Below are 15,820 nucleotides of genomic sequence, written 5' to 3' on the forward strand. Positions count from 1 at the left end.
TGGCCTCCCTCGTTTAGCTGGGAATACTGAGGGCCACAGAGGTGACGGGTGTGCTTGAGGCCCCGGGAAGGGTGAGGTTCAGCCCCGAGTCTTCTGTTTCCCAGTGGTGAGAGGTCAGGCTGGGAATAGATTTGGGCCTGGAAAGGGGAAAAGAGGGGTCCGCTGCGAGGTCCTGGGGGTCCTCTTCCCTGAGGACTGGAGAGTACATCCCCAGACCCTGCGGAGCCCAACCTGCGGGCCACGGCGGATTGCTGGATGTAAGGTGACCTGGGTGTCCTGGAAACATGGGGTTAAACTAGATTGCACACATGTGTGCACACATGTGAGTGGCTATCTACATGGCTCTACAGAGCGCTACATAGCTATACATATACACATCTTACATACATATACATATACATATTCATATACATATCTTGCTACGATTACAGTAGAAAAAAACGCAAGGCCCTCGGGCCCTGGCCCCAATTTGTCCCAGGGACTCAAGTGACTGAGCCTCTCCAGGAACACACCCAAGGACAGCCCCTTCCTAGGGGAACACAACAACCCCCAGCAGAGTGGGGCTCCAAGTTCACAGCCAAGAGGCGGATGGTAGCTCTTGTTCTAAAATGTACATGACGACAGGTCTGCTCTAGGAAGCCCAGACATGGGTCGCCCCGCCCCTGTCACACCCCAGAGAGCCCACCTGCCTTCCTCTGGCTTTTGCCTTTGGGTCTTGCCTGCTCCCCTCCCACCTCCCTCCCTCCCTCCCTCCCTCCCTCTAGTGCTGAGTATTAAAATAGTCTATAAAAGCAAGTGACCAAAAATCTATAGCTCTAAGAATACCTGGTTATTTTCTGCTGTCTTTTGTTTTTCTGGGGTGTGTGTGGGTTTTTTTAATGATAATTATTATTGTTATTGGTATATCTCCTAATCACAGTTAAACCTGAAGGAAGAAAAGAAGGGAGGAAAAAGAAGAGGGAGGGAGGGTCCAGCTCATAGATTGGACGGCAGTTTGGAGCGCACAGGCTCAGACCTGGCCCCAGGTTCCCTCTGGGGTGCAGCAGTCAGAGGGGGCCCCCCAGAAGAGGTGGCTCTTGCCCCAAACAAAGAAAGAGGGGGTGGCAAAGAACCTGAGGATGTCTTCCGAGGCAGAGTGACATGCTGGCCAGGGACGGCGCCATGGGGCCTCCCGGGAGGACCAAGGCCTCCACTGCTTCCGCTGCCCCCGCTGCCGCCCCCGGCCCTGGGGAAGAGCGGGAAGGCAGCCACGGACTCCCCTGAGGAGTGCGGGGATGCTCTGCGGAGAGTCTGTGCCCCGTCCTGGGGGAGGGCTGGCTGCGAGGCTGAGATGAGCTTGAGGTCCTGGGTGAGGCGGCCTGGGGTGAGGGGTGGTGTGCCCCGGCGCTGTGGGACCTGGGGTGCTGGGGGACTGGAGGCAGGTGGCAGCAGCAGGGAACCATGGGAGCCAGAGGCCCGGGGTGGGGCACTTGGGAAAGTTCTTGGGGGGCCTGGGCTGTGGCCAGGGGGGCTGAGACCTCCTCGGGGGGTAAAGGCTACAGGGGAAGCCCCTCCAGAGGCCCCTGCCATGAAGGATGGCCTCTCAGGCTGCCGTGGGGGTGTCTCTGGTGTACTTGGTGGGCCAGTGGCAAGACCTGGGGACAACTCCCCAGGAGGCTGGCCCAGCTGCCCAGGGCTGGATGACGGGGACCTGGATGAGGGTGGGGGAGGCAGGAAGTGCTCCAGGAGTCCCAGGCCTCCCCGGGCCCCTGGCAGTGGGGGTGGTGGCTGGGCAGCCTGTGGGGAGCGGGCGCCTGGCTGCAGTGGGGTAAGCAGAGGGGAGTCGGACGAGGATAGGGAGCCACCCAGAGCCTTGTGGAAGTGGCCAAACCCGGCTGTGGTGGTAGCTGCTGCAGCAGTAGATGGTGTGGGGGCCGGTGGGGAGCCACAGGCCCCTGGCGGTGGGGACGAGCTGGACGAGGGCAGGAGAGGGCTCAGTCCGGCGGGTGCGGAGAATCCAGCCAGCTGCTGGATGTGGAAGGAAGATGAAGATGGCGTGTCCACCTGGGATGGGCTGCTGGCAGGTGAGGCGGAGCCCAGTGCAGAAGGGATCAGGGACTGCAGGCGTTTCAGGTGCCTTGGCGTCTGCCCAGCGCCGAGGTTGCCCAGCCCAGGTCCAGGTGGAGGGCGGAAGATGGCGGCAGGCAGGCGAGGGTGATGGGTGAGGGCTATGGCCACAGAAGTGGTGGCAGCGGCAGCCTGCAGTGGCGCCTGAATCAGCGGGGTCCAGATGACAGGCGTGGGGGCTGGGGTGGCAGAGGCGGCGGCCTGGACACGGTGCGCACAGTGGGCCATTTCACGGTCGTGTTGCACGATCTGCTGGATGATCTCATTCTCCTGGTAGTTGAAGACTCCCGAGTTAAGGTCGTGCTGGACCTTGTGCAGGAGGATGGAGTTCTTCTTGCCTAGGGTACAGTATAAGAGCAGGTGCTCAGGCCAGAGCAGGAAGGCCGAAAGGTTGCAGGAAGCAGCCTTGAGCCGGAGGGAACCTGCCTCCCACCCTCCTACCCTCCCCTCACCGATGCGGTCCAAGCGGTCGAGTGCCACTGTCTCGAAGGCCCTCCGCATCATGGGGTACTCCTCCAGCACCTCATTGAAGTTGTCCACACTCAGTGAGTAGAGACGGCAGTAGGTGTCGGCCCTCACACTGGCTGTGCGCCGGCCCCGGGTCAGCAGGCAGATCTCTGCCAGGATATGAGGAATCAGAGTGGGGCGAGCACAGCCTTCCAGGCTGTGGTGGGGGTGAGAGTCCCCCACTGCTTGGTACAGAAGCTTCACAGGCTCACAAGGTTCCCCCCCAGGCTATGACCACATTGGATGCCGGTCCCTCCACCAAATGGATGTGGGATTGTTTCCCATCTCTGGGACCATCGCTTGCAAGGGCTGAATGTCTGTGTCCTCGCACAAATCCCTATGTGGAAACCCTCAATTCAACGTGACAGTATTTAGAGGTGGGGCTTTGGGAGGTGATCAGGTCATGAGAGAGAAGCCCTCATAAATGGGATTATTGTTTTATAAGGAGTCAGAGAGAGAGCACACTCCTTCACCATGTGAAGAAGTAGCAATGGCAACAGTCTGCAACCAGGTAGAGGCCCCTCACCAGAACCTGACCATGCTGGTGGCCTGACCTCACACGTCCAGCTTCCAGAGCTCTGAGAAATAAATTTCTGTTCTTTATAAGCCACCAGGCTGTAGTGCTCTGTGAGCCTGAATGGACTAAGACACCTCTATTCTGGGTTCATAGACACCCACCTCCAGGAGGTGGCCCTGACAGTGCCTGTGTTCTCCAGAGTGTCTCTCCAGTCTATTCCTTAATGGCCCCTGCTCCCCCAGAGCCCTCTGGACACCTCACCTCCGAAATAGGAGCCATCAGCCAGCTTGGTCTCCTTGTTGCCCTTGGTGAGCACGCTGACCACGCCGTGCTGGATGAAGTACATCTTCTTGCCGATGGTGCCCTCACGGATGATATAGTCCCCTGGCTGGAAGACCTCGAAGCGTAGCTTGGTCAGCATAGATGTCACAAAGTTAGGGTCTGCATTGGCAAACAGTGGCATGGAGGCCACCAGTTTCCGGCAGTTAAAGTTGATGATCTCCTGCACAGATTGGGATGCCAGAAGAAGGAGGTGAGGGGCAGTGCCTGCCAGCAAGGCAGGGCTCCCCTCACTGCCCAGGCCACCTGCAGGCTCACCTCCCGCAGTGGCTCACTCAGCTCGCCCAGGATGCTCTCCTCGTCAAACATCTTGCCCTGGTAGCGGTGCTCATAGTAGTCATGGATGCGCTGCCGGGTGTCGGGCGGGAGCTTGTGGAAGGACATGTATTGCTCCACCTGCTTATACTGAGGATGGGGAGAGAGACAAGTGTCACCTCCAAGCAGCCCCAGCTGGTGACCAGAGCCGGGTTCTAATCCTGGGGTCTTTCCTGGTCAACATTGGTTCCTTGAGATTAGAAGTCCTTGGTGTGGGTGTGACCATGCTATGCCCAAAACAACAGCCCTGACTCCAGCTGCATAGAGTGGGTTGGGGTGGAGGAAGGGACCCCATCGGTGTCTGTTCCTTGTGTTCCATACTATAGAGATGTGAGGCAGCCGGGAGGGGGATAGGGACTGTTCAACGTCCAGTTATAAGACACCAGTCACCCAGGAAGGTAATCAAGTTTCTTCTGAACATTTAACATTTCTACGGTCTAAACGGGGCACTGACTCTGGGAGAGGATGAGCTGCCTCTTGCCAGTAGAGTCAAATGGGCACAGTCAGCAGGACTGAACTGCAGCAGGTCGGAAGGGCTAGAGGCAGAGTCGAGGAGCCCGGGCCCTTTGTGAGGTATGTATGTGAAGTGGTCTCAGCTCCAGCCCAAGGGAAACAGAGGGTGGAGCAGGACCTTCAAACTGAGGTGCAAGAGCTTTGTGATCCTAAGTCCCCAGGGCTCAAACCAATGAGGAATGACCCTGCCCCTCCTGGGAGTGAAGTGTGATCCTTGCTCCAACTGCCCCTGGATTTTGGGTGGAGTGTAGAGTCCTCAAGAGCAGAACCAGGGACAGGAAGTATTGGTTAGGTACTAACACAGATTTTCCTACCTGGGAAGTAAGGTTAGTCCCAACAGCCCCATGAACAATCAGAAATAGGGGAGCCAGTTCTTAAATATTAGCGCTCTACAGCCATATCAATGGGCAACTGAAGCCCAAGGGATGATGTTCCCCAAAGTTCTTCCTGCCAACCTGCCCTAAGTTGTTTCTCTAAGTGTACAAAGCCCCAGTGGAGGAGTGACTTCCCGGCTGGCTGTGGGTGCAGAGGCAGCTGGCACATTTGGAGCTGTGTTTTAGCGACTCCCCCTACAGTGGACAGAGAGGAGTGGACAGCAGGCAGGAATCTAAATGTTGTTGAAGTGGTCCAGGGGGAGAGCTGATAGTGGGGACAGAGGGGAGGGAAGACATTTAAGAGAGATTTAAGGGTGAATCAGGAAGACTCAGAGAGCTGTTAGCTCAGGATAAAGTCTCAAAAGGGAAGTCATATACAGCTTGACACAGGCCCTACTATAAACCCTGATGCATTTTCTAAATCAATCCCTGATTCTGGTCCCAGACTGAACTTCCAAACTGGTCTCACACTGAGTTCCAACCCTGGCTACACACTGAGCCTGACCCTGGTCACAGGCTAGGCCCTGATGATGGCCTGAGATTGACACTCCATTGGACCTGGGTGAAGCCCTGACCTTTATAACCTGATGCCTGTTCTACCTCCCCTCCCTAACCCACTGATTCCTAACCCAGAACCCTCTTTACCACCCTTTCACACACCTTTGCTCATGTGCACTCCAACAACCAACCTAGAATTCTCTTCCACCTTCTTCTGCCTCCCCAGAGTGAGCTCTCCTACCCACTCCAGCTCTGCAGGCTCTCCCAAGCTCTCCTCTTGGTGTCACAGGACCTGGGCCTCCACACCTGAATGGCTGCCATCTGATAGTCACCCCACCAGGGGACAGCAGTCAGAGGAACAATACAATCAGACATATATTTTGTAAATGCCCCTCCACTGCTGTGTGAAGAGTGGAGGCGGAGAGGTGGAGAGGAACCTGCTGAGCTATGAATATTGAATGGCCTGCTCTGTGTGACTCCAGTGCTACAGGTTCAACCTGTATTACTTCTCACAAACCCTAGGACAGCAATCCTCATACTGTCCCATCTTACAGATGGGGACTGGGGCACAGAGGTGAGAGGTAACATGCCCGTGCTCACAGAACTCATTGGTGAAGAAGCTAGGGTAGACTGGAGGCAGCCCGACTCCAGGCCACAGCTCAGCCACTGTGACTGTGCTGTGGTGACCTGGGGAGAGGTAGAAGCTGGCAGTGAGGGTGGACAGAGGCCAGCTGGGATGAAGAGAAGGGAGACACAGCTTTGAGGTGGGTGTTAGTGACAGAGATGGCAAGCATGGCTGCCCGTTTCTGGCTGGGCATCTGTGCTCCTGGTGTCCATTAATAGAGAACACATATGGGAAGCGTGGTGGCTTGGAGGGGCAGGGAGGTTGTTCTGATTTTGGACAAGATAAGGTCGAGGTATCCAAGGAGGCATCCAATGAACACTCTGGAGCTGACAATGAGGTGGAGCTGATTATGTAACTGGGCCCCACTGACAGACACAGAGCACGCGGGGTGGGGGTGGTAGCACAGTAACACCTAGGAAGCCAAGGCAGAGAATCAAAGAGCTGAGGGCACAGCCACCGTGTGACGGCTGAGAAGAGAAGCCAGCAAAGGCGAGCAAGAAGGACTGGCCAGAGAGGCAGGGGGAGACCAAGAGCATGCAGTCATGGAAACCAAGGGAGGCCAAGGAGCAGGAGTCTGCAAATGCCAGGAGGCCAAGCAAGATGAGGCTCCAAAGACCCACTGGATTCCTCAACACCCAGGGTGCTGATCCCTCAGTGCAGAGACAGGCCCCCAATTATAGGACAAGGGAGGCGTGGCAGACATTATAGGTTTCAGTTCAGGGAATAAGCATTCAGGAGGTGACCCCTGTTCTGTCTCTCACACCAGACACTTGGGGGCTGGCCACAGGCTTTCTCTTGCAAAGGACCAATGGGCAGGTCTTCCTGAGAAAGCCCTGGTGAACATGGTTCTCCAACCTACCTTCTCCTGGTACTGGCGCCGGGAGGAGTCCAGGGACTGGATGAGGGCAGTGGCGTGGCCGATGAACATGGCGTAGCAGGTGGCACCCACGATCATGCTGAGCATGGTGAGCCAGACGTCAGACATGCCCACGGGTGCCTGCCGTCCATATCCAATGCACAGCATGTGGCTCATGGCCTTGAAGAGGGCATACGAGTACTGCTTCCCCCAGGAGTTGTTCTGTGGACAGACACAAGCGAGCTTGGGCCAGTGAGGGGGAAGGCTTGTCTCTCTGGCACCTAGAACATTCCCTGCTGCCTTGTCTCCCTCTACCTAACTTCTCTCGTGGCTGAGCCCCAGGCTCCCCATCTTGTTGATGGCTAGAAGCTTTAGGTGAGTGACAGAGAGGCCAGTACTATGGTGGCAGTGAATCCCCCATTCAGGCCTTCCTCTTGCAGTGGAGGGCAGGGGTCAGACCGGAAGACCCATCAAAGGATGGGAGCTGGCCTAGCCCTGGTCTGACCTCAGCTCCCGTGAGGTGGCCTGGGGCCTCCTGGTTGAGCAGCAACAGGCTCCAGGCCAAATCGCCCTGCTGTTCTTCCCTTGTTGAAATAACTCCATCCCTCACCCCTAAACAGCTATCAAGTGAAGCCCATTTCCCCACTGACCTCAATTATAAAATCAGATATGCTTTCCCTGGGGGGATGGCTCCAGCAGACTGAGATGAGAACACTGTCCTCCTTTTGGGTGAGCAGAAATGAAATCTGCCAAGCTAACTGGCCTCCTGCAGAACCGTGGCGGGCACCCGGGGCAGTGGCCACCAGTTCTCCTCCCACCACCCCCAAAGGTGGACTTGCTGGAACAGAGTGTGTGGGGCAGGAGGAGGGAGACAAGGGAGCGAGGCTCCTGGTTATTTTTGTCTTCAAAACCAGTCAGTTTCTCAAGGAAGGCTCAGTGTGGGAACACTGGGCTCTGAAGGACCATCTCAAATTTAGTGCATGTGTGGGCCTGGCATCTTCACATAGAGGAAGCTGCCCCAAACGGGGGCTGCCAGATGAACTCCCAGCCACAGCCCTCTCCCCAATGTCTCTCTGCTCACAGGGTGTTAGTAATAATGCAGAAACCCACCCAGGGTACAACCTGCAGAGCCCTAAGCACTTCTGCGGGCACAAGGCTGTCCCCAGTACCTGAAACAACTAAGGCAGAGAGCCACAGACCAGGTCCTGCAGACCATCCTGGACAGAGCTGAGCTCGTTTTCCTGGGGTCCAGAGGCTCATTCCAGATTAGGGCAGGATGGATAGGGTTGGTCCCCAGGGATAGAAGAGTGTCCTGTGTCACGTGTCATACCCCCCACCTGCCTTGGGGAACAAGGGCAGCCCCTAGGTGCTCCAGTCTGGGCTTCCGGCTAGCCCTCACTGCTGAGCCTCTGGGGATCAGGAAATTCAACCCATATGGCCGATTCATTTACACTTAGCTCATCAAAAGGCTGTTTTGTAAAGGCCTGTTTGATGCTGAAAGATGCCTCAGGGTCTCTTTCACCTCTTTCAAAGCCAGTTTTTTCTCCCCTGGTGCCCTGGGGATCTGCTTTCAGACCAAACCAAACAAACAGGGAGGGAGTATAGGGAAGCGGGAGTAAACCAGAGCCAGAGAAGGGCTCACCCTGCAGGAGCCCTTCCCATGCACAGCAGGGCCGGGGGCCTCTGCCCTACGGCTTGCAAGGCCCCAAGTCCAACTTCTCTCACCCACCCACAGGCTGGAGGAGGGGCAGGCTCTGTCCTGTCTGCCCTCCCTGCTCAAGATGCCACCCACAGCCAGGACATATCCACTGGGGAACGGGTGACAGCCCAGCTCTGCCCCTGGAGCAGAAAGTCACACTTTACAATCTGCTGGTACGTATGTGCCACAAGTAGCGCCCTTGCAGGCTTCCGTTTTCTCAGGATCAGCTTCTAGGGGGCAGAAATTTGAGGGTGGGAGCCCTCAGCCCAGCTTTGTCACACTGATAGAACAGGAGGTCACCTAGATTTTAATCTCGTTGGGTGAAATTAGGCCAAATATCAGGGCTCCCCACTACAGGTGAGGCCATAAGAAGGTGGCAATAACAGCTTATGGCCGAGAACTCTGGGAGTGGATTCCTGGACTGGAGTAAATGCTTGGCCTGGAATGGGTACAGACGTGGTGCCCTTCTGCTCTGGGTCAGTGGTCCCACGTGCTAGGATCAGGAGTTCTGAGCTGTCAATCCTCTTTAAAATTTGCATCTCTGGAGAAGGAACCCCAGCCCAGAGGGAGGGCCTCCTGGGTGCACTCACCACCATGTTGTTGATGGACACCCAGCAGTCATCGGGAAAGTCCTGCAGCATGGGCACCAGGAACTGCAGACAGCCATCCCAGTGGCACAGCAGGAGCATCATGCCGATGAGGTTCACAATGCGTACCACAGCGCTGGCTAGGTCGTAGGTCATGTGGAAGATCTGCCAGCAGAGGTGGAGACATTGGCAGAGATAGGTGAGAGGCCAGGAGGAGTGGTGGCCCCCTCCTGGCCAGACTCTGCAGCAGCTGCTCAGTGCGAGATCAGGCTGGGGCCAGGGAGGGAGGGCACTGGAAGAGGCAGACTGCAGGCCTGGGTCTTAGAGGGATGCTCCGGGCATCCATGCAGATACAGGGCAGCTCCCACATGAGGCGCAGCCATCCAAGACATGTGGGAGGAGGCTTCCTGGAGCCCCAAGCAGCCTCGAAGTGGGCAGACAAGCCACCTCCTCAGCCTGCCTAGGGCATTGGGACACCAGAGAGAAGCCCGTCATCCTGAGGTTCTGTAGGGACCATGGTCTAGAATCAAGCCTAGGGCATGATGTTTTCCTAAATCTTTCATTGGACTCACAGGACCCACCCAGGAGCAGTGGGATCTGCCAAAGACAGTCATGGAACTGGAGAGGGAACTGCACAGGCCCACAGGTTCCATGTTCAGACAGATGGTCCCAGTCCCAGTTCTGACCCAGTTCCTAGATGTGTGACCTTGGGAATGTCCCCAAACCTCTCTGATCATATTTTGTCATCTGAAAAATGATGATAAAATTCTTAACTGAGTGAGTTGTCAAAAGGATTAAATTATACATATAAAGTGCTTAGTACTGAGTATAGAAGTATTCAATAAATTATAAGCCATTATGAACTCATAAGTTGTTATTAATAATTAATCTTTATGATTAGTTAATATGTATTAGCAATAATGTGTTCCCTGATGGTTTATGAAGTGCAACAGCATGCTCACAAGCCTGGCCCACTGCACCTGCCCTTTTCCATTCTTGTGATACCAAGTGCGAGGATGTAGTGTGGCAGGACAGGGTCCAAGTGGTGACCCATCCCTGATGCACCTTCATCCTCCCAAAACTGCCAAACACTAGTATATGATAGGAACTCATGCATGCCAGGAGTCACCATAGTGACAGGGCAGCGAGGGGACAGAGAGGTGGAAGGACGTCTTGCAGAAGGTCTATGGATGTTCTAGGCTTGCTTCTGGACTGGGAGACTTTGTGGGGGCACCTCCACTCATCAATACCCAGTTCTGTTCCCTCTATATTATTCCCAGACAGAGATATCCCTCTCAGAAAGAAGCTTTGGGTCAAAATTATGGGACTGTCAAATGCCACAGAGACTTAGTTGAAGCCCATTTCAGGAGGGGAAACTGAGGCCAAAGAGACAGACCCTTGATATTTCAACTCTCAGTCTAATGGTCTAAGACAGTCAATGACTCGGGCTGCAGAGACAGTGGTCAGCAGGTGGCAGGGCAGCAACCTCTTGGACTCCCTGGACTGTGTACCTAGCTGAGGATCACGGATGCAAGCCTGTCTAGACAAGGGGGCAAATAGTTCTATAAACTACAAGCTTACATATTTCAAGTTGTAAATCAGGCTCACACACTGTTAAAGAAAATATATTCTGTGGTCCTACCTTGACAGGGCACACCATAACACCCTGGAGGGTCAGGTTCCAAATTAGAACTCTCAAAAAACCACACCAGAACATGGCCCATCTCTCTTCTCTGACTCTGTTCCACAGTGAGGAACCTGAGGCCACAACCAAGCTTCATCCATGCCACCACTACTGACAGCTTCCTGTGAAGGATCAGGGGAGTGCACATGAGCAGGGACCTGGGAAGGGGCCTACACAGGCCCAGGAAGTGCTGGGTCCCTGGGACCTTAGTATGGTCTAGAAAGAGTTTCAGAAAGCCCCCAGACTCCTCACTGTTGGGAGGAGATCCCTCTACAGCATGAGTCCAATAGGGCCCTTCTTCCCTGGGTCTCAGGGCAGTACCTTCAGAGGGACCTAGATCCCCAGGAGGTCAGCCTGTTTCGGTACCCAAGAAATTCCCCTCCCTGTTGGGGGCAAGGAGGAAAATGGCCCTGCTTGCCAGAGCTCAGAAAAGCAACATGGGAACGAGTGTGTGGGAAGCCAGCGTCAGAGACAGACAAGCAGGGCATGGTGGGCTATTCAGCAGACTGGCCAGGCTCTCAGCAACTCCTGTCCAGGAGTTTCTATCCTGCACAGCTGCCCACAGATCCTGCAGCCATGGCCACCTCCTTCCTCCCCCAACCCCTGCTTGTCAAGGTGGCAGGAAGTCTGGCTATGGACGGTATTAGTCTGGGGCATCTCTATGCAAACTCCTAGGGGGAGTCTCATGGTTAAAGGGATCCTTGCCTCCATTACAAGGAACAATGATCCTCCTCTGAGGCCTTCCTGTTGTTCTCCTATTGGATTCCTGAGACATCCCACTTCCTTGTTTCTGTTGTACCCAAGACACACGGGTAGATAAGAGTGACAGATGGGTTCATCTGTTCAGCTGTCTCCCTATCTATCTCCATATGAATACATCCAAAACTGTTCCTCCCAGTTCACAACTGGCATCGCCATCCGTGTAGCTGAGCAACAAAAACTCAATTGCCAGCCTGATTCCTCCCATTCTCTCACCCAGCCCCACAGCCAATCCACCACCAATCCAGGCCCTTTGGGCTCCACTTCCCATGAAGACATCCTCCAAATAATCTACTCTACTGCAATCCCAGTACAACTCTATTCTAAATGCTCCAGATAACTTCCCCAACCTCCCAATGAGGCTCCCTACCCCTCTGATCCATTCTCAACCAAGAACGGGAGCTCTTCGAGACCTCAATCAGACCTTGTCACCTTCCCACTTCAAAACTTCCAGTGACTTCCCATTGCACCTCAGTAGCAACTCCGTCTGCTAACTGGCCTCAGTGTCCCGGCCCTGACTACCTGCCCAGCTCACATCCCACCCTCGGCCCAAGGCCTTCCACCTTCAGCTACACTGGCCCTCCTCGGGTCCTTGAATGTGCCAGCCTCAGGGCCTCGGTATGGGGCTTGCCAGTCCAATATCCTTCCAGCTCCTCCTCACCCTCCTGTCTTGCCAGCTTCCATGGAGAGGCCTTTCTGACCTCTCTGTGTGAAGGAGCCAATGGCCCTCACCTCCCACCCTCAAGAGGACTTTTCGCCCTTATTTATTTCCTCCATGGAATTCCCACTATCTAAAGTGACATTGACTTACTGTCATACAGCTTCACAAGGCAGGGGTCTTTTCTATATTTTTCACTTCTGCATTCCTCCATGCTGAGCACAAGGTGGCATGAGAAATGTCTGCTGATTGCCTGAGTACACACATGTATGCTTAGATGAATGATGGCACATGGGGGAGCTAAGGGAAGCCTCTGGCCATGTCTACGAAGTGCCCCAAGCGGTCGCAGTCCATATGTACTGCTCCTTTCTATAAATCACTCTGGTCCTAAGGCCAGAAGCATCAGGGTTGGCATGTGTTCATGCAGGGTCTTCTTTGGCATCACTTAATGTTTTTCTTTTCTTCATAACTCATCCTCCAAGATCAAGTCTTTGTCTAATTTTTTCCTACTGTGATCTCAGCAATGAATATGCCACAGCACATGGCAGGGTCTCAGGAACTGAGAAGTGCTTAATGACAGTGACGGGGTGGTGAACAGAGCTCCTGTTAACGTATACAGTGGAAGTAAAATAGGGTGTGTACTCTGGGCAACTTGTGCATCCAGACGCTTGGGGAGTCAGTGCCTGGTGTGAGTGGAGGGGGATTGGACATGGGGTGGCTGTGGGGGTGGGGGAGGGTACTGCGGCTGGTTCCCAGTGTACCATCATGGCCTGGTCTGAGCCTCCTGGGAACTGGTGGTCAGTGGCTCATCCATTCAGGCTAGGAGGTGCCCTAGATCTTAAGGACACTTACCCACCCCAGCACTCAACAGCACCCAGGATGTGGTTGCTGAGAAAAAGACAGGACGTTGCTGGGAGAAGCTGCTTAATACTCATGTGTCCCTGCTATGGACTGGGGCCACAGGCCACATGCCACTCAGCTGCACTGTGCAAATATTTGCCTTGCTCTTTATATTTCATTAAACCCCCCTTTTACGATGTTGGTTTTGACTGTGGGGGTTGAGCACCTTCATTGCCAGGCCACCACAGGCCTTGCTGGGCAGGGTCTGGGCAGCTCACATTTTGCCCACCCAGCACGGCCCACTCCCACTCCTGTGGTTTCTCATCTGCTGTGCAGGTCAGAGCAACATGCCTTTCACTTTGGGCAAGTGCCTTTCCCCTGAGAGCCCCACTGTTTGTGGAATGGGTCAGTAACTGCCAGTTCTCAGGGCTGTCTTGGTGGCCAAGCGAAATAAAGTCCATAGGTGGCACACAATAGGTACTCTGCACATGTTAGTTCTTTTCTTTCCCTTTCTTTCCCAGCCCTTCAAACAGAGTTGATTCCTCAGTCCTGGGAGACCCCAGCAATGAGCAGTCAGGCTCGTTTTCATCAAGACCTTTCCATTAAGGACTCGACCCGGTTGAGTTCCCTCCCAGAGATTCGTTTGTTCTTCAAGAAAAAGAACACACATCCACCTGTTTCTCAAGGGTCTGCATGGAGGGCAGCAATCCAAGCTGAGAAGGTGGCCTGAGAACACTGGGTCCCTTCCTGGGGCCAGCCTGCTCCCATCACCATTGCTCTGTGTCATCCCCAACCACTCGAGTCAGAGAGATGGAGAACTCGAGGTCCACAGAGGGAGAGACTCGTCAGAGACCACACAGCCTACAGTCCTCCTTCTGCCATTCCACGTTGCTGAGGGAGAGAAGAAGCTTCTGGGATGGGTCACTGGAATGCTGGGCCCTGTAGGGGAACAACTGAAAGGGGCAACCACGGTTTCTAACAATAGCTTGCATGCCTGTAACAAGCTCACACCTCAGAGGGAGGGAAGAGGCTGGCTGGGAGAGGCTTGGGAGGGAGGCTCCTGACCTAGATCACCCAGGACAGAGGCAGAGTTACATCTCCTGTGAGGGCGGCCTGCACCTGCCCTAAAGCACTCCATCCACCTGCCACCAACACTTAGGAAATCTCGTGGGCTGTAGAGCTGGGACCAGCTCGGGAAGACAGCTGAAGCCTGAGGGTCAGGAGCCTCATCTCTCCATGGCTTCACCTTTGGTAAGCTTTCCCAGTGTGTGAGAGGCAGACTTCCCATTCCCCACCCTTGGGCTTCCTCCTTTAGGCCCCATCAGCCACAACCATGTGCTCAGGATCAGCTGACACCATTCTCACCAAGAGAGAATGGAAATGGGGACTAAGCCTCAGGGATAGCATCAGACACCAGCAGTTGGGGAATAAGACCCAAAGAAGGAAAGAGATTCACATGGGGACTTCAAGAGGACATACAATAGTGTTTTCTCTACTATTTTCTTCCCTCCCCAGGTCTCCTATAGACCTCAGGCCTCAAAGGGTATTCATGCTGCTGTTCTAGGCCAAGCAAAGGCTGGGAGAAGTCCCAGGGCTGGAATAGGTTATGAAGGACATGGAGACAGGATGCCAAGGCCAGGTGGGAAACCCCAATCCAATCCCAGGGGTCTAGTGGGAGCCCTTGGCTGGGCTATGTGCCTGGAAGAAACTAGCTCAAAGCAATTTCCTTCTCAGCTGATAGGAAAGATAAGGGCATATGTGGAGGGGGCGGGGAGTCATCCATCTGGCCTCCTGGGATCTCCCTCCCTGCCCATGAGATTGGATAGTGATGTACAGTTCAGAGACTTGACCTAAGGTCTCTTGGGCCTTCTACCTCCCCTAAGGAAAGGTGGGGATTGGAGCTTGCTGGATCAATTCTGGGTAGCCCAGAGGATAGCCAAGTCAGTGGGGACAGTAACCCTGGCCCTCAGCCCCAGAGTGTACCCTATAGGGACACTAAAGAACAGTTTAGCTCTGTCCCAAGGTTCACCCAGCCCAGCTGTCAGCAACTCTGCCAACTCCCACCAAACAGCATGGCCACTAGAGCCTAACTCTAAGCAGGGAGAAAGGTCAGCTCCCAGGGGTGCTGGAGTCTGGAGACAAAAACTGGTGTCAGAGAAGGGAAAGAACCAATACCTCTCTGCTTTTAATGATAGTCTAGCTCTGGGTCCAAGACCAATAGAAGTTTAAGAGTTTCTCAGGGTCTGAGGGAGCCATTTCTACTTGGTAAAGAAACCAGGAGATAAGCCTCTCGGGGCATTCTGGGAAATATGCCTCCAACCTTCCTTCACGGTCACCCACCACTATTAGTACTGTCCCTTCTCAGTCATCAGCTCAGACCCATGTGGTAACATCTTTCTGCACCTAGATGTCCCACAGGTACCACAAACTCAAGCTGACACAAACTCCTCCCCACTCCCTACCCCATGACCCACCACACTGCTTCCCTTTCCTATCTCAACTGGGAATTGTCCCTACTTCACTGGTCCCCAGTGCCCCACCCAGGACAAAGCACAGGTAGATGCTCAGCAAGGGCCTGCTGGACTGAATGGAGTCAGTCACCCATTGGGGGTGTACCCAGCCATCAGAGGGAATGTTAATGGAGTCAAAGTCATGGAAGCAGGGGACAGAAGGCCTCAGTTAAAAATATTGCCCCTGGGACAACTGACCCTTTTCATCTTCAATTTCCCCTCTGGAAAATAGGGGTGTTAAATTTTGCCCTGTTTACCTTCCCAACTATGTGTGAGGAACCAATGAAATACTGCCAAGACAATGGGGTAATAATTATTAAATGACTCTTCTGCACCAGGATCCATGTGAAGGCCTCTACAACCATCAGGAAATTCTCACACCCATTGTGCAGATAAAGAGAATGAAGCTCAGAGAGGCAAGGCGGCACCAAGG

The 15,820-nt window shown here is 54.4% G+C and overlaps 1 protein-coding gene across 1 annotated transcript in view; it reads right to left on the bottom strand.

Annotated features, from left to right (window-relative positions):
- Positions 1-802: 802 nt before the first annotated feature.
- Positions 803-15,820, bottom strand: part of HCN4 (hyperpolarization activated cyclic nucleotide gated potassium channel 4) — a 38,312-nt gene continuing 23,294 nt past the window's right edge. The window contains exons 3-8 of the mRNA XM_079125318.1: positions 8,940-9,101; positions 6,654-6,872; positions 3,728-3,874; positions 3,392-3,632; positions 2,559-2,723; positions 803-2,444 (exon numbers count right to left, since the gene is read on the bottom strand). Of these exons, the coding sequence (XP_078981444.1) occupies positions 976-2,444; positions 2,559-2,723; positions 3,392-3,632; positions 3,728-3,874; positions 6,654-6,872; positions 8,940-9,101 (2,403 nt within the window). The 3' untranslated portion in view covers positions 803-975. The remainder of the gene's footprint in view (positions 2,445-2,558; positions 2,724-3,391; positions 3,633-3,727; positions 3,875-6,653; positions 6,873-8,939; positions 9,102-15,820) is intronic.

The sequence above is a fragment of the Sciurus vulgaris genome (assembly GCF_902686455.1).
Source record: "Sciurus vulgaris genome assembly, chromosome: 2".
NCBI lineage: Eukaryota > Metazoa > Chordata > Mammalia > Rodentia > Sciuridae > Sciurus > Sciurus vulgaris.